The sequence below is a fragment of the Arvicanthis niloticus genome, chromosome 1 (assembly GCF_011762505.2).
Source record: "Arvicanthis niloticus isolate mArvNil1 chromosome 1, mArvNil1.pat.X, whole genome shotgun sequence".
NCBI lineage: Eukaryota > Metazoa > Chordata > Mammalia > Rodentia > Muridae > Arvicanthis > Arvicanthis niloticus.
In genome coordinates, this window is record NC_047658.1 from 106099455 (window position 1) to 106126064 (window position 26610).

Sequence of the window (26610 nt, forward strand, 5' to 3'; positions counted from 1 at the left end):
GAGGCCTGTGTGTATTTCTAATGCCCAGGGAAGCCAGTATCCCTGCCAAGGAGGATTCCTGTTCCAAAGCTTTGGAGACCTGGGAATAGGAACTTGAACCATTCTTTGTGCTCCATAGCTCAGAGAAGGAACTGGCCCTGGAGAGCTTCGCTGGTGGAACCCTAGCTTAACACCATGGGTTGTTCTCTAAACCACGTGCGTGTTTAGAAGCAAAGCAAACTGTGTAATCCTGCAGGCTCATGACCTGAGCTCTGATCAGGCTCTGGGCTACCTCTATCCAATGATGCCTCTTCTCATCTGCCTACCTTTGCCCCGAACTGTCTGTATGAGCCTTCTTTCTGCTGTTCTTGCCAAGGTGCTGCTGCCCTAAGGTGTTCAACTGAAGAAGGGCTTAGGTTTTCTGGGGCTTATAAGGCCAGGTGCAGAGAAAGCAAATGGAGAATCTCAAGGCCTGGAGGAGCTCAGAGAAGCCCCCTATTGTGAAGGGAGACCTCAGAGAAGGGGAAGTTCAGAGAAGCCCCTTATTGTAAGGAGCCAGAAGAATGGCTCTTTTTTTTTTTCTCCTAGAATTTCAGGGTCTCAGGTCTAGGTTGTGTTCCAGCCTTTGTCTAGAAAATGAGTCTCTGGATTTCTAAGGTGCCTAGAGTTCCCCATGACCCTTCTAATTAACACAACTACTCCGGTTCCACTACTTGATTCTGTCATCATTTGAATGTTGAAAGGTGAAGGAACCAGCTGCTTGTGGGCATCTGTGCCATCTGTAGTTCTGCTCTTGGGCAAAAGGATACAGGATGATGGAGAGAAGGCAGAAACATAGCACAGCTAGGAATTGACACAGCCAGGAAGTTTGTATCCCCTTTTTTCAGTGAGACTAGTACCACTGCCCAAACCAGGTGAGATTTATATTTTTTTTTATTTTCTTATTTTATTTGTTGTTGTTGTTTCTGAGACAGGGTTTCTCTGTAGCTCTTGGCTGTCCTGGAACTTACTTTGTAGACCAGGCTGACCTTGAACCCAGAGATCTGCCTGCCTCTGCCTCTGGAATCCTGGGACTAAAGTCATGTGCCAACATGCCTGGCAAGATTTTTATTTTAAAGAATCATTTCATCTTAAAAATTGTGATGCTATGAATTGCAAAGAAAATATTTTACTTGACTCATATTTCAAAAACAATTTTAATTAAATGTATTTGTGGTTTAAAAAATCTGTCATATATAGTCTATTCTCAGGCATATTATAATTTAGCTTTAAATAGCATTGTAGTCTTCATTTCAAACTTGCTAATATGATTGCCTACCTGAAACATTTGAGATGATGTCTAATAAATCGTAAAGGAGGGAAAATCAGAACTGACAGTTTTCAAATGTTAAATATTCTTCTCCTTATAAACTTCTGCCAATCTGAACATGTGGTAGAAGATAATCCCAGGGTCAGTGAAAAACACACAAAATGCCCAAGAACAATCTAAGATATATGATATTAAAAGGATAGCTACAAATAAAGATGATATCAGTTTATGTGCTAATGTGGATAGGGGAAAGGTCATGAGACTTCAACACTACACCATGAATTACTGACAACCAAGGAGAGCTGAGAGTGGGAGAAACAGTCTTTCTTAAGTAAGAGCACATCAGTTGGTTATCCAATACCAAAGGACCAACCCTGAAAACATTTACCTATTAGTAACATATAGCTGAGCAACACACACACACAAATTTCAAAGAGAGCAACGATGGCTATATGGGAGGGGCTGGAAGGAGGAATGGGAAGGAGAAATAATGTAATTGTATTATAATCTCAAAAAACAAGGAGAGAGAGAGAGAGAGAGAGAGAGAGAGAGAGAGAGAGAGAGAGAGAATAGATAAGATTATGGTGGTGCATGCCTTTAATACCAGGTACACAGGAAGAGGTAGGCTGATCTCTGTGAGTCTGAGGCCAACCTGGTCGACATGAGAGTTCCAGGTCAGCCAAGTCTACATAGAGAGAGACCTTATGTCAAACAAAATAAAACAAACAAGCCATGTGGTACTCTATTAATGTGCCTAACATTTATGTTTAAGTCTCAATTAAAATAAGTTAAAATAAAACATAGGTACAAAAATTTCCCTGGAAGAAATATATGAACTTTTATATAATAGAAAGGTATGCTATATAGTAGTTTTAATTTTTAATTTAAAAAATAAAGAAGCCTGGCAGTGGTGGCGCACGCCTTTAATCCCAGCACTTGGGAGGCAGAGGCAGGAGGATTTCTGAGTTCAAGGCCAGTCTGGTCTACAGAGTGAGTTCCAGCATAGCCAGGGCTACACAGAGAAACCCTGTCTTGAAAAACTTAAATAAATAAATAAATAAATAAATAAATAAATAAATAAAATAAAGGGGGCTGAAGAGATGGCTCAGCAATTAAGAGCACTGACTGCTCTTCCAGAGAATATGGGCTCAATTTTTAGCATCCACTTGTATCTCACAACTGTAACTCCAGTTCCAGCAGGGACAGACACACACACACACACACACACACACACACACACACACACACACACACAGTCAAAGTAAATAAATAAATAAGACTAAAGAAAATCACCATGGGGGCTGGAGTGATGGCTCAGTGGTTAAGAGCACTGACTGCTCTTCCAAAGGTCCTGAGTTCAATTCCCAGGAACCACATGGGGGCTCACAACCATCTGTAATGGAATCTAACGCCCTCTTCTGGTGTGTCTGAAGACAGCTATAATTGTACTCATATACATAAAATAAATAAATAAATTTAAAAAACAGAGAAAAAAGAGAAAATCACCAAGGAAAGAATGCTTTGTATCATAGAATACTTCCAGGGTTCTATTGTTCATTTAAGATTAATTTATTTTATGTGTATGAATGTTTTGCCTGCATTTATGCCAGTTAACTTCATGTGTGTCTGGTGGAAGAAGAAGAAGAAGAAGAAGAAGAAGAAGAAGAAGAAGAAGAAGAAGAAGAAGAAGAAGAAGAAGAAGGAGAAGGGAATGAAAGAAAAAGAAGAAGGAGGAGGAGGAAGAGGAGGAGGAGGAGGAGAAGAAGAAGAAGGAGGAGGAGGAGGAGGAGGAGGAGGAGGAGGAGAAGAGGAAGAGGAAGAAGGAGAAAGAGGAGGAGGAAGAGGAGGAGGAGAAGAGGAAGAGGAAGAGGAAGAGGAAGAGGAAGAGGAGGAGGAGGAGGAGGAGGAAGAAGAAGAAGAAGAAGAAGAAGAAGAAGAAGAAGAAGAAGAAGAAGAAGAAGAAGTAGAAGAGGAGGAGGAAGAAGAAGAAAAGGAGGAGGAGGAAGAGGAGGAAGAAGAGGAAGAGGAAGAACAATAACAGGGAGAGGAAGGAGGAGGAGGAAGAAGGAGGGGATGCGGAGGCTTTGGATCCCCTGGAAATGGAGTTACAGATGGTTCTGAGTCATCATGTGGGTGCTAAGAATTGAACCCATGTCCTCTGTAAGAACAGTAAGTGCTCTTAACTGCTGAGCTGTTTCTCCAGCCCCCGTAGTTGGTTTTCAGCTAGTGTTTCTCTGTATTGACCAGGTGGGTATCAAACTTCCTAAACTCCTTCTCCCTTTGCTTTCTGAGTGCTGTGATGACAGGTACACACTAGCATACTTTTGATTTTACTTACTTCTGTTTACTTAAGAAGGTAGAAAAACATAAACACAAAGAATAATAAAATATTTTATTTTTATTAATCTTTTTTACACTTGCTATTTTTAGACTTGAACTAATGGTGAATAAAAGTAGTTATTGTAAGCCGGGGCGGAGGTGTCTGTGACTGTCTCAACTGTAACTTTTACAAGATGTTCCCATTTTTAGGAACAAACCCGTTTTCATAACTTATGCTTGCCCAAGTTAAGGTAGCTCTGTCTAGAAGTCAAAAAGCATAGTGGCTGAAATGGAGATTTGGAAATGTTCCCATTGTGAATCCCAGGGACTACACTGGGGTTGAGCTCAACTGTAAGCAACTGGGCCCAATTCAAACTTTCACTTCATTTCAGAAATGGAAGTGACAAATTTCTTTTTCTTTTTTAGTTTCTAAGACAAGGTTTCTCTATGTAGCTCTGACTGTCCTGGAACTTACTCTGTAGACCAGGCTGGCCTTGAACTCACAGATTTGCCTGCCTTTACCTCCTCTGGGCTTAAACTTTCCATAAACCATGGTGTGGTGATAGTAGCCTGTACACAGAGCAAGCATTTCTGAGCATGTCTGTTACTTGGGGGTGGTGTGGAGGTCTTTGCCATGCCTCCCTGAGCAAGTATTTCTGGTCATATCTGTTACGTATGGGTACTGTGGAGGTCCCCTCCTGCCTCCCTGAGTCCTGACACAGCTCCCCTGTTTTGACATAGAACTCTGGGTGTGACTGAGGAGACTGCACTTCCTCTTCCTCCCACTTACAGCTCAAGTTCCTAAGAAGAGGTCTGGGAGTGGACCAGAGTGACAGGACAGCCTGTTCTCCATTCCACGTTGTGGCCAGAAGTACTCTCAGCAGAAAGAAAGAATGACCCCTCTGGCTTGCACTCCTGACTCCTCTCTGGACTGTCATTGGAGAAGACAGCTAAGAGCAGCTATTCATTCTTCTCAAGGATAGAAGACACACTATGACTGATAGTGAATGACTTATCGAGCAAGATCCATCAAAGCAAAACTAAACCTACATGACAAGAAAAGGTCATGATAGAGTTTTTAATTAGCTCAATTAATTAACTTTCTTTCTTTCTTCCTCCTCCTCTTCCTCCTCCTCCTCCTCCTTTTCTCCTTTTTATTTTTTGAGACAAGGTTTCTCTGTGTAACCCTGTCTATCATGTAACCTGCTCTTCATACAAGGCTGGCCTTGAACTCACAGAGAGATCTACCTGCCTCTGATTCTTGAGTGCTGGGATTAAAGGCATACACCACCACCACCCAGCTTATAATCCAGCAATAGTTATCATTTTTAAAAGACAAGCTCTCAAATAGCCCAGGCTGCTGTGGACTCACTACAGAGCTGAGGATAACCCCTTGAACTTGTACCTCCCAAGTGTTGCTATTATAGGTCTGGGGAGATACTTCACGGAATAAAGTTCTTTTTTAATACAGAAAGGAGTATAATGTGTGTACCCAGTGAGATTTATTTCCAAATGGACCATCATCACTCAAAATAATATAACAATGTAATTGAATAGTATCTTCTCACTAGAATAGTATCTTCTCACTAGCCCAGTGGGATCTCTGTCTACTAGTTTATACATTTTCTAGGGTCTAATTGTCCCATGTGTGTGTGCCAGGGAAGGTACTTAGCACTCACTATATACCAACAAACTACAAATGAAACTGGCGCCACTCATGAAATTTAGAGGATCTGAGAAACAGAGTTTCCACTATGGTATAGCCTGTTCTTGCTCTGGGGTTGGTTGGTTTTGAGACAAAGTCTCAATATGTAGCCATGGACTGCAGAGTTGTGACCTGGCACTTGCTCTGTGCTCTGAAGCCTTGAACTCACAGAGATCCATCTGCCTCTGCCTCCTAAATGCTGGGATTAAAGACATGTGCTACCACACCCAGATTTCAGCTTTTTAAAACTTTGTATTTTTAGTTCTTTCCTCTAACAATGGTTTGGGTAGATTTTTGAAGTCTCCTGTAGACTCAACAATGGACAATGAAAACGAATCTTTACAGGGACTATTTATTGAAACACAAAGTTGCAGAATGAACATTATGGCTGGTCAGAGAATCCTTGAGGATGGACTGTCAGCCTTAGCCTTGTTGATTATTATATTAAGAATGTGATATAAACCAAAACCATTCTTGTTTCAAGCCTAAAAAAAGAAGCTTTGGCAGTGGTGGCTCACGCCTTTAATCCCAGCACTTGGGAGGCAGAGGCAGGTGGATTTCTGAGTTTGAGGCCAGCCTGGTCTACAGAGTGAGTTCCAGGACAGCCAGGGATACACACACAGAGAGAAACCCTGTCTCAAAAAAAAGAAGAAGAAGAAGAAGAAGAAGAAGAAGAAGAAGAAGAAGAAGAAGAAGAAGAAGAAGAAGAAGCAGCAGCTTTGACATCATTATGGACCATTGTCAACACAGAGGCTCATGTTCTTTTTGAACTTTTCCTGGCTTCAGTTTACATTTTGTTTGTTTATTTTGGAGAGTGGGTTTGAGGGGTGTTATTTGTTTAGGGACCTGTATACCTTTTGGGCATAGAGCCATAGAGCTCCTCACTAGGGATGCATATTTTCACAGGGGGTTCTGCCCTGTCTGCTGCAAAGCACCTTGATGATCCTGAGTATGCTTCTGTCTGACTCATGGATCAGGCCACTGCTTTCTGCCTGCTAATTTTATGTAGATAATTTAGCCTTGTCCACAGTCTGTTTAAGACAAAGGAGAGGGATTGATCTCCTCACCCAGAATAGCAGCCATTGAACTCACACCATCCCTCTGTGAGCATCCTGAGATGGTCAGGAAGGCTCAAAATGACCATGTAAAATCCCCAGCCATTGCCTTGCAGCACTGAGAGACAGCTCTGGATCTGGGTGGCTGGGGAGGCCTGAGCTGCAAGGTGTGCCTGAACAAGCTGCCTTCTTCCTATTGGGAGCTCTCTTATCAGCAGCAGTGACTTTTATGGAGCTGATTAAGTGCAAAATAGAAGGGCTGAGAATGGAGCTTACTGGTGGATGGAACTTGGCGCTGGTGGAGCACTTGGTTTAGGGTGGAGACTCCCAGCAATCCAGCAGAAGGGGGCCCCTGAGGGTAGAATAGAAACTTCGGAACAGAGTGTGTGGTTATTGGTGAGGGCTCTGCCTGTGCTGCAAGCTCACAGGTGGCTAAGGATTTGAGGAAGGTCTGTAAATGTATAGTGACCTTACAGCCACCCCTCGACTAGTTTTTTACTTCTAGGGAAGAGCCTGTATCCTTTGGTAGTTCTGGGAGCAAAGTACTGGCTACATTTAGACAAGCAGCCCTCAGGGTCAGGCCTTTTTAAGAGCCTCTTCTGGAGTACATATTCCCAGTGCCTGCCTTCATCCTCCTCCCAGGTGATATCAGATGTGAACTGTTGAGGGTCGAGTGTTCTCCGAGCTCCTCTTACCCAGACATCCCACGGTTAGGGTAAAAACCAGCAGCAGGGCTTTGCCACCATTCTGTTTGTGATCAGGAAACTGTTCTCTAAGACATTTCTGCAATGGAAATGCCATGGGCCTTTCCTGAACTTGTAGGAGTAGATGCCATTTAGAATTTAGATTTTTTTCCCCAAGTTCAGTAGCCCACCCAGCTCAGTTGCCCATTATGCAGGGCATCTGCATACTTAGGTATGTAACTGCCTTAGAAACAATACTCTGTCACTACCTTAGTGCACACAGACTCTATTTTTCTTTACATCAACTCAATCCAACAAATTAATGTACAACTTCCTATGTACAAAGAATTATGGCTTATATTATTGCTCATAAAAATTGTCAGGATACATATACATCACTGTGCATTCACGTCTTAAATGTTTCCTAGTGTTAGCTTGCTGTGGTGCCCTCTGATACAGTGTGTGATACAGTCCAGATTTATTCTGCTCCATACAGGGAGATAACTGATTTCGGTAGCATTTGCTGAACAGTCTTTCCCCACAGCATTGGCATCTTTGGCTTCCTATCCTTATGTCCCCTGAAGAGACTTTGAAATCTTATGACAACTCATGAAACCAGGTAGTGTGAATATATGTCCAGGCTTAGGTCTTTTTCAACTCTCTCAGTTGCTCTAGATCCTTGCTCTGTGTCCCTGTGTTTTAGTAACAAAGTGTCAACCTTTATGAAGGAGGTGAAAAAAGAGGAAGGGGAGAAAGTGTTGAGGAGGAAGAAAAGGAGGAGAGAGGAACAGGAAAAGAAGGAAACAGAAGCTGGGATTGTGTTGAATCTGTAGATCAGTAGATGGAAATTCATATTTTGCCACCATTGAGTCTTCCTTCCATAATCATGGCACACTCCTATGCTTAGTGTTAGATCAAAGAGGGTAGAGGGGTATTAGTCACCCCTCATATCCTACTTATTACCCGGTAAATATATATGCTGGCAAATTCCTAGAAAGTCCTAGCATGTGTCATACATGTGCGCCAGATCACCAAGGAGATTGGAAGTTTTCTGATTCCTTGGGATTGGAGTTACAGAAACTTGTGGACCACTATGTAGATGCTGAGAACCTAACTTAGGCCCTCTGTAAGAGCAGTGAGCTGAACTGCTGAGCCATTTCTCCAGGTCCTGAAAGGATACTAAAAATGGAAAATGTTTCACATTTATTACAATGTTCATTTTTCTGTTTCCTTTTTTCCCTTTTTGATTTAGGGGTATGTAGTCCAGTATGGCCCAGAATTCTTGATTCCCCTGCCTCCATCTTCCAAGTACTGTCATTATAGAGCTGAGCCACCAAGCTTAGCTCATCACACCCTTTTTCTAATTATGTGGTATTGGAGACAATCTAACAACGAAAGGGTGTAACCCGTTCAGTGAATTAGCATGTGTGTATTAGGTGACCTTTAGTTATACAGGCACTAGGAACATCTAGAAAGAGTTTATCAGAAAGCACTCACAGTATAATATTGGGCTTAAAGAAGAAGCCAAAACTGTGTGCATGTCAGGATCAGAGAGCTGACTGTCAGACTAAGGAAAACTATCGAAATAATGTTACAAGTGGATGCTTTCCTTTCATACTCAATGCGGTGTTGTAGTTTTCTGATGCTATTTGGTCACTGTTTAACTGTGTGCACAGATGAATGTGTGCATGTATGTGTAGGTACATGTGTGTGGCAGAGATCAGCTTCAGATACCATTCTTCAGGAGCTGTCCACCATATTTATTTTATGTATATCGTGTTTTGTCTGAATGTATGTCTTTGCACCACATGTGTGCCTGGTGCCCATGAAGTCTAGACAAGGGTGTTGGATCTCTTGAGACTAGAGTTACAGAGGGTTGTGAGCTACTGTGAGTGCTGGGAGTTGAACCAGGGTCCTTTGGAAGAGAAGCCAGTGCTCCTAACTACACCTTTTTTGTTGTTTTGTTTTTTGTTTTTGATTTTTGAGACAGGCAGGGTCTCTTATTAGGAAGTGGGGCTGGCCAATTAGGCTAGGTTGCATGGCCATTGAGCACCCAAGAATCTGTTTTAATCTTCTCAGCAATGGCATTACAAGCATGCATGCCCATGCTTGGCTTTTTATGTTGGGCTGGGGATCAAACCCAGGTATTCATCTTGTAGGGCAAGTATTTTGCCAACAGAGTCATCTACCTAGGCCCCAGCATATGATACTTTCATGGAACAGTTCAGAAAGCCACCATGCGCCCACCATCTGACGACATACAGTACAGTACAGTTGTCCCTTGCCTACCTCCACTGGGGATCTCAGCTTGTTGAAGAGCAGGACTTTAATTTTCACCATCTTAAGGCTGCAGAACATCACGTGACTCTTCCTAGGGAGACTATTTGTATTCATACCAGGTAGAGGAGCCAGTGAGAGACTGAAGAAACAAATAATTCCGTCCAGTGGATTTATTGGAATAACTTACAGATATGGGTGGCTTGGGGAGCTGCATTGCTGAAAAGATCACCCCATTATGTGTGATGATCCACAAAATCTATATGATTTTGCTGCATAGTTTGCTACATTGGTGTTGACTGCTTATATAATCTCAGGGTGAGGCCTCATACATTTTTAAAAATTTTATGAACCTGTGAGTCTTTTAATCTTCTTGTGAGTTTTAAAAGCGTCATGAGCTTGGTGAGTCCCCACCCAGCCCCAAAGGAATGTTACCATCATGAGGAAACAAACAGCTATACAACAGCACCTAATACATATTTGTCAAATGAATAGTCAGGTAAGTGAGAGCATGCTTGCAGGTTAAGGCTGCGTGGTGCTGCTTAGAGAAGCAGCTGATCTGGAGTCCTGCTTGAGCCCCACCTTTGCCCCATCCTGCTGACTCTGGAAGTTTCCTTTATTTAAGATTTGTTTTTATTATTTTAATTATGTGTAGGCATGGGAATAGGACTATGCAAATGAATACAAGTGCCCACAGAAGGCAGATTCCCAGGAGTTGTGCTTATAGGTAATTAGTTGTAAGCCACCTGATGTGGATGCTGGGAATTGAACTCAGGTCTCTAGGAAGGCATCTTAACCACTCTTGACCACTGAGCCATCTCTCGAGCTCTTATTTTCTCATTTACAGAACAGAAACAGCTCTTAAGACAGCGCTGAGAAGCAGCAGGGCACATTGTGAACCATTTTCATACAGCTGGAATCTGAAGATGGTAACTGCTACCAGTCCATCACTGTGGAGAGGACCCACCAGACTCAGGGATGCCCTCCTTTCCTGCAGGGCTTTTAGGTGATGACATGTGTTCCATCAGAAAATGCTAGGATTAACTAACTGGGCATATTGGTCTATGTTTGTAATTTAGAATTTTGAGGTAGGTAAATCATCGTGAGTTCAAAGCTAGCCTTGGTTACAGAATGAGACCTTATCTCAAAACAAACAAATAAGTATGCCCCACTAGATAGTTAAAAGTGGGTGAAGAATGATGTTGCCAAGTCTGAGAATATCAGTTTGATGTCCAGTATCTACATATTGGAAAGAAAGAACTGACTCTCACAGGTTACACAGGTTTGGTACATGCACACACATATACACATAGACACAGACATACAGACGCAGACAAAAACATATCCCAGCTTAAGGGTCTCTCCACCCTGTTTTCCCTACCAAAGGAGGATGGGAGCTTGTATTCTTTCCACTCTGCATCCAGTTAGATATTTTGTCTATAGAAAATTATCCAATAAGTCAGTTAACTTCAGTGTTGTGATACACAGTGACAGGGATGTTGAAACCTGGCTATGGAAAGACTGAAATGTACCTAGGAATGTGAAGTGCCATAACTACATATGGGAAGGGTAACTTCTGAATGGGACCAAGACTACTCACAAGGAATATGAGTTGTAACCCTTCAACTTGTTGCTAGCTCTGAATCGGAAATTCTCTTAGACTAAGTAACAATGTAGCCAGCATGCTGCTTTTTCTAGGAAGGTTACAACATAGAGTTTAGCAAATGGCTTGAACTAGTTTCCTTCCTGAGGGTTCCAAATCCTCTGGCCAAAGACAGATGGATGTCACCATAACAGGTGGGATTCATGCTGTGTCTGCCACCACCTCCCACTTCTGCCCTTTGTTGACCAGGTGGGCTCAGGTCTATGCTTCTCATTTTATCTTTGTCCTCATAACACAGAGACCCCAGATAGCACCCAAGAGTCAAGAAAAGCACGGGAAAAGGAACGTCTTTATTGCTTTAAGAAATGTGGGTCTCAGCCAGGCAGTGGTGGTGCACGCCTTTAATCCCAGCACTTGGGAGGCAGCCTGGTCTACAGAGTGGGTTCCAGGACAGCCAGGGCTACACAGAAAAACCCTGTCTCAAAAAACAAACAAACAAACAAACAAACAAAAAAAAAAAAAAAGAAAAAGAAAAAAGAAATGTGGGTCTGAACTTGGGTGAAGTGAGCACTATTTCTTCCTGAAGATTGGATGGTTCTGGATCTAGCTTTGCCTGACATCTCACTGATTCATATAGCAAATATTTGTTGAGAACTTTTTTTTTTATGAGGCCAGCTCTATAATACTATAATAGTGTAAAGGGGCAAGTGAATGGGAGGTCACATAGAGGGAGGGGTCAGTGTGGGGCCTGAGATAAGAGGAAACCAGCCAGTCTAATGAGATATGTGCTTGCCAAGGTCCTGAGGCCAGAGCTAGGGTGTCACTGAGGGGATGTTTTAGATATGAATTGGAGAAGTAAAGGGGTGTACAGGTTTGTGAAAGCTTTCTCTGAGTCACAATCGGTTGTGGAGAGCAAAAGCAGGGTGTGGGACCATGAGGTCAGCCAGGAAGAAGTATGCCCCCAGGAAGTACACAATCAGGACCCCAGGATTTGGGTGAAGCACACCGAGAGCCTAGCAAAGGAGATGAAGGGGAAGGGTAGGAGGGATGCTCTTCATAGTGTAGGTTGGTCCTGCCAGGTGTGTTATGAACATTAGAGCAAGGCCTTCAGGAGTGAATAGAGGCATCAGCCACATTGGGAGGCTGGCTAAGATCCAGCCTAGGAACTGGCCACTGAACTAGAAGGCCAGTAGGAATTCTGTATCATGCCTTTGTAGTATGTGGATATGAGGAGCCACCTTGACACCCTGGAAGAGTCAAGGTGGTCCTTGACATGTTAGGCAGAGACTCTAGGACACCTTTAGGACAGGGTTGCAGTAAAGGCAGAAAAATGCAGGGACACAGCAAGGTACAGGATAAAGGAGGGTCTTTATTAAAAGCAGACTCATAGGCCAGCTTGTGAGCTGAACGTACAGCTCAGGAGGAGCATCCTGGATGTGAGATTGGTGCTTCATCTCCCTGAAGGGCTGGGGAGTCACAGAGTAGCTACCAGATAAAACAAACAGCTTGCTGCTGTAGCAGGATGATCAGACTGTGAATATTTCCACAGGAAAGGGTAAGAAAAATTGCTAGGGTGGCTGATGGTCCAGAGAGAGGAGGCAGGATTCCTGTAGACATCTTTCGTGATGAGGACTCATGTGGGAAGCCAAGATGTCTAGTGCTCAGTGGGTGTGCCCCCCTGAGTATGAGGGTGCCTTGGATGTGAGAGTACATGTTCTTTAATTTTTTGGTGTTTTTTCTTTCTAGTTCAGTTTTCTCTACTTTGGAAGCAGACTCAGAGCAAGTACATAGCACACATAATCAGTCTTCAGGGGCAGCCAGAAAGTGTTAGGAACAGGGAGGGGTGACGGAGGGGTGCATGAGAGTGACTGAACCCTGGAGAGGCAGAGGAAGCTGGAAGCTGAGGCATGTGCACGCATGTCTGTGTGGGTGTCTTGTGGGCATGCGTGTATTGATGAAGCATGGGATCAGCATTGGGTTTGAAGGTTTTTGAGGTGTGTGTGTGTGTCTATGTGTCTGTGTGTCTGTGTTGGAAGAGAATCTTAAGGACAGGGGGAGGGCAGGGTGCTTGGATTTGGGGTAGCATTGTGATTGGTGATATGAAGGGATGAGCCTGTGATAGGGCAGGGTGTTGAAGTGGAACTAGGAGTACCCACTAGGGTACCGGAGGATTCCAGAATGGATAATAGGTACAAGAGGGGGCTAAGACTATGTGGGTGAGCCATGCTTGGAAGGATAAAGGAAGGACAGGATCTGATGGTTATAAAGGAAGGCAGTTAGGACATTACTCACCTTGGCCAGGGAGTGCTGGTATAGGAGGGAGAAAATGGCCTGAGGTGAGGCATGGAAGTGATGCCACCACTTTCAAAACAGGTTACAGGGAACAGCATGCCCTATATTTGGTTTCTATTAAGGGTATGCTTGCCAGGTATAGTGATGTACTATTATGCAGCCCTTGGGAGGTGGAGACAAGAGGATTAGGAGTACAGCATCAGCCCTAGCTGTGTGAGACCTGGTCCCCCTTCCCCACAACAAGGACAAAACAAAACAAAAACAAACAAACAAATAAGATAATGTTTGGCATGTGTTAGCTTTGTTTAACTAACCAGCTTGGTGGGGATGGCAGAATGACACAGACTGGGGGATTTGGCCACAGAATTTTATTTCTTACAGCTCCAGAGCCTGGAAGTTCAAGTTCCAGCTCAGGGTGCTCCTGGTGTTAGGCAGAGGTCCTTTGCTGTGTTCACATGACCTTTTATCTACAGCTGGAGAGGCAGAGGACTGGGGATTTCTGATCCCACTTTTTATAGGACACTAATCCCAGTAGATCAGAATGCCCCCCCGCCCCCCTTTCAGGCCCCTGTAGCTTTAAAGACTTTGTCTCATCTCTGAATTCTTTCTTGGATGGTGCCAAGAGTTGGGAAACACTTGGTAGAGAGCATGTGGTTACTGGGCACTGTGCTGTAAGCACCAGATACTCATTTCAAAGTCTTGCTGTAGGAAGCTCATTAACATAGTTAAATGCTAGTTCACATCTATTGCATTAAGTAAATGCCCTGCTAAAATTAATTCCGGCACTTGTTACCTCTGAAAAGTCCATCTCCAATGGGCAAGATGGCTCAGTGAGGTAAGAGCCCTTGCTACCAAACTTGATGACCTGAGTTCAAATCCCAGAACCCATGATATAAGAAGAGAACAGGTAACTGGAACTTGTTCTCGGTAGCATGTGTGCCTGAACCAATGCACACCATATATACAAACTAAATAAAAAACTATAGAATTAACCCATGAGAAGAACTCTCATTGCAAACAAGGTTCTGGTATGTCTGTAGTACTGTTTCTTTTACACTGGATGCCTCCTTGTGGGCTATGGTGCAGCAGTCCCACTGGACAGGGCCCACTAGACAGGGCTTCCTGGTGGCCTAGACTAGCAAGGATGACCGAGCTCACTATATGTTCCCAACTAGCTCCATCCCACCTTCAGGACCAACTGACTCTGTCTCAGAGAAATGTCTTGATTCCTTCTACATGGTGGCTAAAATTCCCAGACTGACCACACCCCCAACTCTGAGAACTGTCCCTGGGTGTGGCATGGGGGCCACAGCTGGCTATCCAAACACCTACTCTGAAATTTTTCTTTTTTGGTGGTGCGGGGATATTGTTTCAAGCTATAGTTCAGGCTGGCCTCGAACTCATAGCAATCCTGCCACAACTTCCGAGTATTGGGATTACAGGAGTACACCACTACACTTGCTTCTTAAAAGAATTTTTTATTTTTCTGTTTCTGGATGCCAACAGCATTCTGTCTTGTAAGCAAAGTCCTATATAAGGAACTGGGTGGACGTGTTAGGAAATTGCAAAATCCCATACACTTGATCTGCAGACACATTCTTTGCAGACCCACAGCCAAGACTGGAGGAGGCTCCTCCCCAATTCTCCGTGACCTCGCTCCCTCCCATGACCCGCCTACGTCAGACTCCCCATACCGGTGAGGATCTGGACCCGGGCTGAAGATGCGTTCCACATCGGGGGCAGGACAGAGGTTGCAGGAGCTCTAGAGTTCCCAACAGGAGCGGCTAAAAGAGGGCGGGCTTCAGTTGTCCAAACTCGCGGCTCCTTTAAGAGGCGCCTTGGTATCAGGGTCGTGACGTCATGGGAGTGGAGGGTGGAATATGCGCGTAACCCCCGGCAGGGCGGGGCAAAGCCAGGGGAGGACTCTGCGGCCTGACTGACAGAAATGCCCCATAAGCCCGCCTCTCCCCGCCCCCCCCAGTCTCTGATGTTGGCTCCACCCACCCTAGGCCCAGCTCCTGTGAGCAGGCCCGCCCCTGCACAAACCCCACCCCCCCAGCCTGGCTCTGGCCCGAGGATCCGCCCTTCCAGCGGACTCTGAGCCAGGGAGCCCACGATCCAAGTCTGTAGATTGTGTGAAGGCCCCGCCCCACAAGGAGGCCCCGCCCCCCGGCGCGACCGACAACCCCGCCTTCTAGGGTTCCACCTCCTGTGGGGCGGGACTTGTCCCAGCCGGAGTCGGCGGCGGCGGCTGCGGGAACTTTCCCGGCGGGTCTAATGGCTGCGCGCGGGCCGCTGTGAGGCGCGGCGGCGAGCGGGCGCGGGGCCGCGGAGCAGCGAAGAGCCAGCGACCGCGAGGCTGGAGCTCCGGCCAGGCCCGGTCCGACCCGCCAAGCCCGCGATGCGCCCCGGTGCTGTCCCCCGGCGCAGCTGACGCCCCGCGGCCCCGCGAGACCCCATCCCTACCGGTCCCGCAGGAAGCGGCCGCCGCCACCCAGTCCAGAGCCCGCTCCGCCCGGGCACCATGGCGGGGAAGGCGGCCGCCCCCGGCACCGCGGTCCTGCTGGTCACGGCCAACGTGGGCTCGCTCTTCGACGACGTAAGTGCCGCGCCGTCGGCTAGGGAGGGGCGGCTACGGGCCAGGAGTCTCCCAGCCCGGGACCCTGACATCCCCATTTCCAGTTGGAGACCCTAAATTCCGGCCCCTACAGCGCCTTCTATAGCCGCGGACCCCAGGCCAGTTGTCTTTTGGAGGTGTGACTCTGATGCCCCCTACCCACAGCTGGAGACTCCGACCAGGAATTTCCCAAGCCCCAGACCCTGACCCCATAGTGGGGTACCCTAGGCCAGGAAACTTCCAGCTACACACCCTGGACCTCGACACCGCTTTTCTGGTACCCGAGGCCAAACTCGAAGACTCAGCTTTTGAACCCCGCTCTTAACCCATACTACAGAAACCCAGACTAAGTCCAGATCCTTGAATCCTGATGCTTGTTCCTTGCTTTGCTCCTGAAACAGCAAACACCTATCCCTTTCCTGCTCCAGAACTCCAGAGCCACAAGTACTGACCTGGAATTTTGACCCAGAATCCTGATACTTGGATGTCCTGGACTCCAGACCTAAGCACATGCTGACCCCAGGTTTTCCGATTCACCCCTGGCCCCCAGTCTCTGACTCTGATCCCTAAAGTCTGATTTCTGATCCAGAAACCCAGCTTTCAAAATTTTGGTTCCTTGTCCTCCCAACCCATACTGTACTGACCCTGAACTCTTGAGTTTCTACCCTAAAACCTCAGATCCTACATCTACTCTTGGCCACAGAGTGGGATTTCTGCCTCTAATTCTGCACCCCACCTTCCATCCCTGAGCCTTCCTTCCAATAGACCTCAGTCTCAAACCTTGAGCTCCATAATCTGAGTCCTGGTACCTAGATCCCATCCCTTGGTCCCCACCTTCTGAGGGGCCTGAGGTGTGAGGCACCCTCATTTTACCATGCAACTTGCAATAGCACTACTTCTCAAATAAGGTTGCTCCATTCAAGCTTTGGAGGACTTCATATCCCTGTTTACTAAATGAAAAGGTGCTGAAAAACTCTTCAAGGCCAAAAATGATGCCAAAGGCCCTTATCTTGTAAAACAGCTCCTCCAGTCCCACCCTGGAACCCTGGGCTTTCTCCTCTGGGAGGCAGAAGGGAGCTGAGGCCTGGGGCACTGGGAGCTCCCTGGAGCAGGCTGGGGCTGACCTAGTTCAGCGTTGCAGCCATGGTGCCACCCCGCTGTTGGTACTTAAACTGCCAACCCAAATAAAGCAGGATGCGGCTCCAAGTGGCATGCTTGTTTAAGAAGAAAGGCTAATGCCACAGATGGAACTATGGAGCCACGGACTCCCCTTTCTCCCACTCCCTCCCTTGCCTAGGTGAACAGTTGGGATGATGCCAGGGCTTGGATATGAGCCTGATGTAGATTTCAGGCGAGGGTCTTGTTTCCTTCCTGGCAGAGAGCATGGGAGAAGAGTTTCACTGAGCTGAGTTCACAGACAGCATAAGCTTGATTTTTTATTAGTAAAAAGCAGACATTATTGCTATATTTTGTTATTTTCACTTACAGACACACCAGTGTTCTAGTTCCCTGCTAGAGAGGCACTGTCTGCCTGCTCAAGTTATGGACAACCTGATGTAGTTTCACGTGTGATCGTTTTCCACAAGGGCCTGTATGGGTGTGTGCCTGTATATTTAGCATTCTATTCTAGGCCTTCCAGTAACATGTCACTGTAGCGTGGTTTTGTTCAGATGATTCAGATCCGTTAGCTGTGGCTTCAAAGCCTCAGAAATGTCAGGAAAATTAGGCACGGTGGGGCACTTTCATCTCCAAGGGAAAATAATTTTGTTGTGAGAAACATTCTTTCTAGTAATTTTTGATTCTGAGTTCTAGAGTTTTTGTTGTGTTTCAATTATATACATACACACTTTTCTCTCTGCTGATATTAAAGAGGGTGACTTAATTCACCCTCTTTATGTATGGAGCCCTTACGTAGCCCTCACTGGCCTGGTACTTAGTGTGTAGACTAGACAGACAGAGACCTACCTGCATCTGTTGGGATTAAAGATAGTATACCACTCTGCCAACCTTAACTCACTTTTTAGCAACATGGTGGCTGAATTTTTACTTGTTTTCTTAAGGTTCTCTGAAGTTTTACACTACATTTATATCTAAAAGGAATATGTCTTGATAAATTGTACCTAAGTTAATTCCAAACCAGTCCTGAGGGACAGGCATACCCTCAATGGAATGACCAAGAAGGACACACTCATATTCTGTGGCCTGCTTCCTTGGTTAGGGTTTAGGTACTGTGGGAAAGAAGCTGGGTAAAGAAAGCGGCAGATTCTCAAGTGAGGTAGATTTTAATTCCTCAGTTCTACTGGATTCAGAAAGTGCTTGTGATTGACTGTGCGCCTTAGTATTCCATGTGTCCCTGATGATAGATGTACTTCTTCAGCGGTATAAAGGAGTTCTTGCTGTGGGAAACAGCACTACCCTGCCCAGCATCTTAGTGGTTGCTTGAGGGAATCAGCTCCCAGGAGGAAAGTGTCCGATTTGAAACAGTCATGCTGGCTCTGAAGGGCATTTTTTCCTTTTATGCACAAGCAGTAGGTGGTTTGTTTCTGCATTTGTAGTTTCAGAAGTCTCCCCTTGTATGTTCCCTCCTCTTTCTAATCTAGAGGTGACCCCTCTTAAAACATCATGTACAGTTTTCTTTTTTTTAAATTGGGGATTGAACCTTGGCCTTTCCTGCTTAGCTATAGGCCCTAGCCCATGTATGTAAATTTTAATCATAACTTTGTCGTCAGTACCCTGGGATCTCCAGAACATCTTGTTCAGCCTGCTCTTGTCTCACCAGTAATCCTGGCTGGCATCCTTGCCTGGCAGGGTGGCCCACTGCAGTTACTGAGCTGTGCTGCTAAGGGCCTTCTGGTGGCTTGGAGCCCTTTGACCTTGTAGTCTTGTCCAAATGCATCACTGTAGGCAGACTTGTTTCATGTTCTTAAAAACTGTGGAAGACCCTGCAGAGTTTTCGTGTGTGTGTATGTGTGTGTGTGTGTGTGTGTGTGTGCACGCACGTTACTATCAGCACTCATTGTGTTAAATGTCAAAACTGAAAATGTTAAGTACAGAACATCACGGGACACTCTGCTTAATGGCAGAGGGATTGGTCGCTTTATACCCAGAACCAGGGCAGGGAGGCTTCACAGTCCCTTAGGTGAGAGTGAGACAGTTAAAGTCATGCACAGTGTTAGGAAAAACAACCTTGGCTCCCTGTCAGGTTCTCTTTGGGAGAAGAGTCTTCAGTCCATTCTCTGAGGACCTCTGTCCCAGCTGATGACCCTTCAGAAGTGTTTTTCCAGGTAGCCAGGGGCATCTGTTACTTTCTCATTTTTTAGTAGTGACTGCCACATTGCCTCTAGTTTGATTGGATGTCACTGGGAGAGAGGGGATGGGTGACCTGGGCCATGCCTATGATTGTTCTGCTGATCTGGCTGGTGCTTTAAACCACCGTGTTTGTAGCCATAGACTTAGTACTAGTACTACTGCATGGACTAGTGAACTGAGAAGGCAAATGCTTGCAGGCGTGCTTTACAGTCCTCCCGCCCTTACATGGTCAGGCTGTGTTGGCCTGGTCCTGCTATGTATTCAGAGTAAGATGTCATTTGGAGCTTGTTTCCTGCTTTGCTTAGTTAACTCTCAAGTGACCCTTTCCAGGCAAACATGGTCTTGCAGAACTGGCAGTGTTAGTAGGGACCAAGGGACTAGTCAGCAGATGTTTTGGGGCCATTGGATGGAGCGAGGCAAGTCAGAACTGCTGTGAGTGGGTGGGTGGACTCCAGGCAGACACCTTGGACCATTTCCCTCTCCTGCCTCCCTCTTCAGATTTATCTTCTTTGCCAGGTTTTCACCATTAGTGTGGAAGGGACTATAGTCTGGCTCCCACAAGCCTGTTCTGTCCTAGATAGCAGAAGACTTCTTCTGACTTCCATGGGTACTAGGAATGCAGGTACACAGACATACATGTAGGCAAAACACTCACATACCTGGGGGGAGATGGATGATAGATAGATAGATAGACAGACAGATAGATATTGAAGGAGAGAGAAAGAACAAGAGAAAAGGAAAAGAAAAGAAAAAGATAGCAGCCTTCATGAGGACAGTCTCTACCTCACTCCTCTTCCCAGGTTCTGTACCGCATTTCTTCACTCTGGGACTCTAGATGTCAGGACTAGGGTCACTGCCTTGCAATCAGTCCTAGAACATTCCAGTTACTTCACAAGGAAGCCTTGAACATTGGCTTCACCCTCCATTGCTACTGCCCACCACTAGAGTGTTTGCCATCTCTGTGGATTTTTCTGTTTGGAGGTTCCTGGTTCCTGGAAGTAGACCTGTGGAGAATGTGGCTTTTGTGTCTGGTTTTTTTTTTTTTTTTTTTTTTTTTTTTTTTTTTTTTTTTTTTTTTTTTTTTAACTTAGTAAGGAGTCAGTCGTCAGAATTCTTCCCTGTCAGAGCATATATCTCTGCTTTATGTTTTTCTATGGACAGAGTTGTTGTTTCTGTGTGCTTGTGTTTGTCCAGTGATCAGTTAGTGGACTGCTTTTGCATCTTGGTTGTGAACACTGTTGTGAACTCTGGTGTATATGTCCTGTGGATGGTGTTTTCAGCTCACAGGGTGTGTGGGGTGTGCCTTGCAGAGGACTTACTGAGTCCAGAAGAAACTCTGTCCTGCTTCTGGAGGAGCTACCATGCTGTCTATATATGGATGTCCCTCTTTTCTTTTTTTTTTCCTTTTCTCTTGTTCTTTTTTTCTCTTTCAATATCTATCTATCTATCTATCTATCTATCTATCTATCTATCTATCATCCATCTCCCCCCAGGTATGTGAGTGTTTTGCCTATGTGTATGTCTGTGTAGTACATGCATGCCTAGTACCCATGGAAGTCAGAAGAAGGCTTCAGATCCCCTGGGAGTGGAGTTATAGACAGTTGTGAGCTGCCATGTGGGTGCTGGGAATCAAGCTTGGGTCGCCTCAAGAGAAACAAGTGCTCTTAACCGCTGAGCCAACTCTTCAGTCCCCTGCCCCCATTCATTTCATGTCCCCCTAGTGGTTCTTGGTTTCCCTACATCCTCCCCAGTACCTAACATTGCTCTTTTTGCTAAGACTTGGCTGCTTGGAAATCCTGTATTTGCTTTTCCTTTCTCACTTCTCAGGGTGGTATACCTAGGTCAATGTAGACCTTCCCTGACCATGCTCACTTCCTGGTCCTCACATAGGTGCATCTCTTTGTGATGCCCCAAACTGCTGCAAACTGAGGCCAAGATGGCCCTGTGAAGCACAGGGTACCCAGCCAGGCCCACTAAAAATTTTCTCCACAGAACATCAACATTCTTTTTAAAGTTATTTCTAAATGTGTACACACGCGAGTGTGCACATGAATATAGTGCCCATCAAGGCCAGAAGAGGGCACCTGTCCCTTGGAACTGGGTGCTAGGAACTGAACTTGGGTCCTCTGCAAGAGCAATACTTGTGCTCTCAAGCAGTGAACCATTCCTATAACATACCCCTGAAGTGAGACTGTCACATGTGTCTTTTTTTCTCTTTGGCAGAGCATGTGGTTGCCAGTGGCCTGGCCTTTCCTGCTGGAAAAGGCTACTTTCAATGTTTAGAATCTTGCGGTAAACCTGCTGGCCATCTGTTTCCATGCTGTGAATGCCCCCCTCCCTTAACTCTTTCCTAGTGTGAAGGAACTGGGACCATGTGTCTCTCTACCCGTCCCTAGTTGGTCTTAGAATAGTTAGGTGGCTTAGGACTCTCAGTATTCTTCCTTTTGGTGCTGTTTGTGACCAGAGATTCCAGCGAGCAGTCTGAGTTGCAGTCAATTTTCTGAATCTGTAAGACAAACCAGCACTTGTCTCCCAGGGTGGTGGGATCAAATGAGACACTATTGTAACATTTTTGCTACTGTTACTGGTGCTTCTGACCATGGTATGAAACCATTTCTGATTTGTAAACACAGGTGATTTTCCACAGACATCATTTCCTGGCTTCTTTCAATGTTTAGAATTTTGAGAGCCATTATTTAGAGTTTTAAGGTACACCTGGTGGTCTTCTGCTTCCCTGCTCTGTTTGTCTCCCACCCCCAACTCTATCCCAATGTGAAGGGAGGAGGTCCATGTGTCTTTCTGTTACTGAACAGTCTTTGAGGGTTCAGCACCCAACTCCATGTGGCCTCATCCGTCCTCCACGCTTTCATTGCTCCAGAGATGCTGAGGGGCCTGGGGATAGCTTTAAATATTAAATAATTTTCCATGTTTGAAGTCAGCACTGTAGGTAGAGCTGTTGGATGGCCTAGTGACATTTGAGGGGGTAGTTGTGTTCACAGGGTCCACCCAGACACCTGAGCAGTCTCAGCATGCAGGGGTCCTCCTCCCAGTAGCTGTTAGCTGGGTGTGGGGGGTGGGGAGGAGGAAGGCTCTGCTTGGTTTTGGAATCTATGATGGGTGTTTTCATGGACTTGGTGGTCTGATTGGGAAGTTAGAGAAACCCAGGAGTTCTTGTCCCAGGCAGTAAGACTACAGTTGAGAGGCTTAAACTTAGGGAGAGAAATCAGCTTTCGTAAGTTAGAGCTAAGGGAGTGTGGGCTTCCCTGGAAATGGCCTCAAGCTGTGAGTTGTTCGCCTTCTGTCCTGTGCTGTTCAAGGACAGGAATGTTCACACTGGGTTTCCTACCCTGATTCGAGCTTACTGAATGACCAGTGTGCCTGGGACAGAGGAGACTTGTTCCCCTCCCAGTGTAGTAGGTGAGTCTTCAGTAGGACACTTGGGAATCTCCCACACTGACAGACTCTCCAAAGGCTGGAGGAGGCGCCTGTGCTGGCCAGGCTCTTGGTTCAGTTAGGCAGTTAAGTAAGGCCTTGGCCAGCTAGGTCTGCCTTGCAAGCATCACCCTTGGAGTTGCAGAGGGGGAATTTGGAAGCTCTAGCGGCCATTTCGGGGTTCCTTTTCCTGAAGAATAGTTTAGGTTTGGCCTTCAGTCATGGTAAAGCCTAGAAAGGTCCAGCACTAATTCTCAGGGAAGGCAACCTGATCTTGAACCTCTCAAAGGACTAAGGACCCTGGTGTAAACCTGACAAGATGCGGTTGTGAGAAAACTTTCTGGGCTTTCCTTAATGCTGATGGAGAGTGGAGCACTCAGAATGTAAGACCAATGAGAGCCCATTGCCTATTTTCATGTAAGGAGAATTTTGATTCAGATATGGAAATCCTACTCTGATTTAATAAATACTCTAGTATTGGCAGATTGGAGGTATGGTCTACCAACTTAATGCAGCATCCCTGCGGGCTTTGTGGGAGGCTGGCTCCTACGCCCACAGTTTCTTGCAACTGTTCTGTTTTGTGAGCATGCCTTTGGACTTCATCTTTGAGACACTTGAGTCACTGTTGTGTCTATGCTTGGCATTAGTGATGAGTGCACTCCTGGTGCACTGCCTGTATAGCTCCCAACATTTAAACTGTGAAAGGTTGTTCTGAGAGGTGGCATTCCACCAGACAGATGCTAGCTGCATGCCCTATGCCGTAAGGAGGAGCTGGGCCAGCTGGTCCTCCATAGGATTCTTGGATAGCTTGCTTGTATTGATTAACTCTGATGCAGAGGGTCTCAGGCCCTGGAGGGGCTGTAGGTGGGCAGGCTTGCTGTTGATGTAAGGGGATTCCTGGCTAGAAATATGCCCTGAGTGTGATACCAGGACACTCGCGCTCTGCAAGTCCAGAACACTGCCTCTGGGTTTGTTTTCCCTTTTGCATATGGAATGCCTTCAGCTCATTTTCAGGAGTGTATCTATGGGTTAGTTACTGCAGAGTCTGATTGGCCATTGTGACCTTGGGCCATTTGTCTTCATGGCTTATCTCTCTGATGTGGTATGGCACCTTTCCTTGAGGTATGCTGAGGTTACTGGTTATTCTCCCTGCCCTCTGTCCAGGGGCATGCATGCAGAATAGTGCTGCCTTTTGATGTTGGAACTGCTGGACTAGCTCCTGCTCTCTGGTCTGGTCCTACTCAACCTCTAAACTGGCTGCACCCCAGAGCACTGTCTCCATGATTAATCTGCATTAATCTGACCCTCACTGTCTGCATCCCGAACAAGTCTGTTACCTCACATGTTTGGACCTTCCAGCTGATGTGCTTGCCACTCTTCCCTCTCAAATTGTTTCCAGGCCCTTTTCTCCCCTTGGAGGTTCAGATAGGCCACACTCTGAGTCAGCGTGGACCCTGGAGCCTGCTACCATTCTTTAAAAATATATGTATATTTATTTGTATGTATACACACACACACACACACACACACACACACACACACACACACACGCACGCGCGCGCATCTGTGGAGGACAGAAGAGGGCACTGAGTCCTCTGGAGCTGATTGTGAGCTGCCCAACATGGGTGCTAGGAACCAAACTTGGATCTTCTGGACGAGCAATACCTTTATAACTGCTGAGCCATGGCTTCAGTGCAACCCCCCTTTCTGACTAGACATGTGACCTTGGTTCATCTTCTGCTTCTGTCTGTTTATGCTTCAGCAAGCAGGAATCACACCTGGAAATCTGGTTAAGGATACTAAAGCAGAGAGTGGGGGATACCTGCCTTTGTCAGTGCTGCTGGGTAAGGACTGCCCTCCAAGTTCGATGTGGGGAACTTGCTATGAGTCCCTTGGGACAGCAGCCTCACCTTCACTATGTCTCTGAGTGCTGAGCTGGTGCCAGATGGCTGGGCAACCACTCACTGAGCCTGAACGCATGTGGCTAACGGTTACAGCCTCCTGTATGACCTGGCACTGCTCCCAGAGGAACCTCATATGCTGTAGCTCTGCTGTCTGGCTGCCTTGGCCTGCAGGAACACTTGGGAGTCCTTGGAAGCTTCTTTCTGCACGGGTGCAGTCTCTTCTGCTCATATTCTTATAGTCTCTTCCCCCTCACGGTGCTTGTTGCTCAAGTAGGACACATTTCTACATCTGTGGCTTCTGAAGCACTGTTCTTTCTCAGGGACTCCTCCAGATCCTTGCAGGGGCAGGCGGCTCTCATTGATCCTTTCAGAGCAAGCTTCCGTCCTGGCTTTGGGTAATATGTTTTAGAGCTCTCCTTGCCTGCCTCCTCCTTCTCCAACCTGAAGTGATTCCAAGTTTTGTTTTGTCCTGTCATTTCCCCCAGTTGACAGCCTTCAACACATATATTGCCTCCAGGCGTCCGGCCTCTGACAACAGCATTGCATGATTTGGGGATCTACACGAGTGGACAGAGGGCAGGAGTGGAGAGCTGGCAGGTTTCCTTGAGAGCTGATGCCCATTTCATGTCAGAATGAAGGTGGAGACTGGGTGGGAGGTGTTTTTAGTCAGCCGATAGCAATGTGTTACCCTAGCACAGTGACATTAGCATTGGCTGTTCTTGTACCTCATGGTGCCCTGGGGATAAGTATGGTTTACTGCTCTCTTGTAGTTAGAGGAAAAGTCTGTTTCTTGGACTGTAGCTCTTTCTCTTTTCCTTTAAGAAGTTTTATTAAGGAATAATTTGCATACCACACAATTTACCTAGGAGGCTGTACAGGTCAATGACTTTTGGAAAATACCTGCATTTATGCAGCTGTTGCCATGAAGCAGTTTTGCAACACTTGCCACCCTCTTCAGTGCCCAACCCCGGCTCTTGGCCCCACCTACCTCAGCTCTGCTGACCTGTAGAATCCTGTCTTTCCTGAAGTTTCCATGTCATGGAATCATATGATAGTCAGTCTGATGTCTGGTTTCTTTCAGTGAGCACAATGTGATAATTTTGAGGTTCCTCGGTTTTGTGTGTCAACAGTTGACCTGTCTCGTGGCTGAGTTGTATTGTACTGTATGGTCAAATGGTTCATTCATTCCCAGTAAGCAGGCATTTGGGAGGGGGTGCAGCGAGTGAGTAAATATTGTTTCTATGGACATAAGTTGCTTGTCTTCCTGGGGCTTACAGTTCTGTGTGGGTGTGGGTGCTTGCTTCTCTGGGACTGATTGAGCAGTCAGTGTGTGTTTGTGTGTGTATGTGTGTGTGTGTCTGGGTGTGCACCATTTCATACAGTGTGGCAGTGTGTGGGGCACAGCCCTTTGCTGTACAAGCACCTGGTGATACCTTCCTGATGATGAGTGGGCATGGAGTGCCCTGTGGGTTTCATTTGCATTTCTAGCCTTTTCTTTTAAATGTAAGCACCCTACAAGTTGGTTCCTTTGCCATGTTGGTAACCAATTTTGGAAATGACTGTAGTGAGCAGCTCCATGGCTGTTGACCTGCTCACCTCTCTGGGAGGGGTACAAGGTACTGAGACCCCCACTGGAGGCCCCATTTACTTGGACAGACAGGCAGGTGTCATTATGTTCCTTCACTGAGCACAGTTAATTCAGGTAAAGCAGGAGTAGGTGTCCTCCCAGGAGAACTCAGTAGAAGGATCCTTTTTAGTTGCCTACAGGTGCAGGGAACAGGTCACTGTTGAGGGGGTAAGGGCCCTGCAGTCCAACCAGTCAGTATCTATGGAGGTGTGGTGGGGCTTTTCCAGGGATCCCCAGTGGCTGCTGGCCTGCTATTCTTGTGCTTTCGCAATTACCTTCTGCCTGGGAATCTGGATGTGTGTCTGTACATTCGTGTGTGAGTCTAAGAGGAACTTTATGGCCGTGGCTCTGTGGACCTATTACCCAAGCTCTGTGTGGGATTGTGATCATGCTGGGGATGAGTAGTGGTATGCTAGGCTGGGGGCATTGTTGCCAGGCTGGGTGCTTCTGTGGGCTTGGCCGTTGCATTCCTTGAGGTTCTGTGGGAAACATCTGTCTG

The 26610-nt window shown here is 46.2% G+C and overlaps 1 protein-coding gene across 2 annotated transcripts in view; it reads left to right on the plus strand.

Annotated features, from left to right (window-relative positions):
- The first annotated feature begins 15433 nt into the window (after positions 1-15433).
- The window catches only part of Inpp5a (inositol polyphosphate-5-phosphatase A), a 184774-nt gene continuing 173597 nt past the window's right edge, over positions 15434-26610 (plus strand). The window contains exon 1 of one of the 2 annotated variants that reach the window (XM_076912658.1): positions 15434-15821. In XM_076912658.1, the coding sequence (XP_076768773.1) occupies positions 15747-15821 (75 nt within the window). In that variant the 5' untranslated portion in view covers positions 15434-15746. The remainder of the gene's footprint in view (positions 15822-26610) is intronic. The other variant, XM_034512594.2, reaches the window with a different exon arrangement.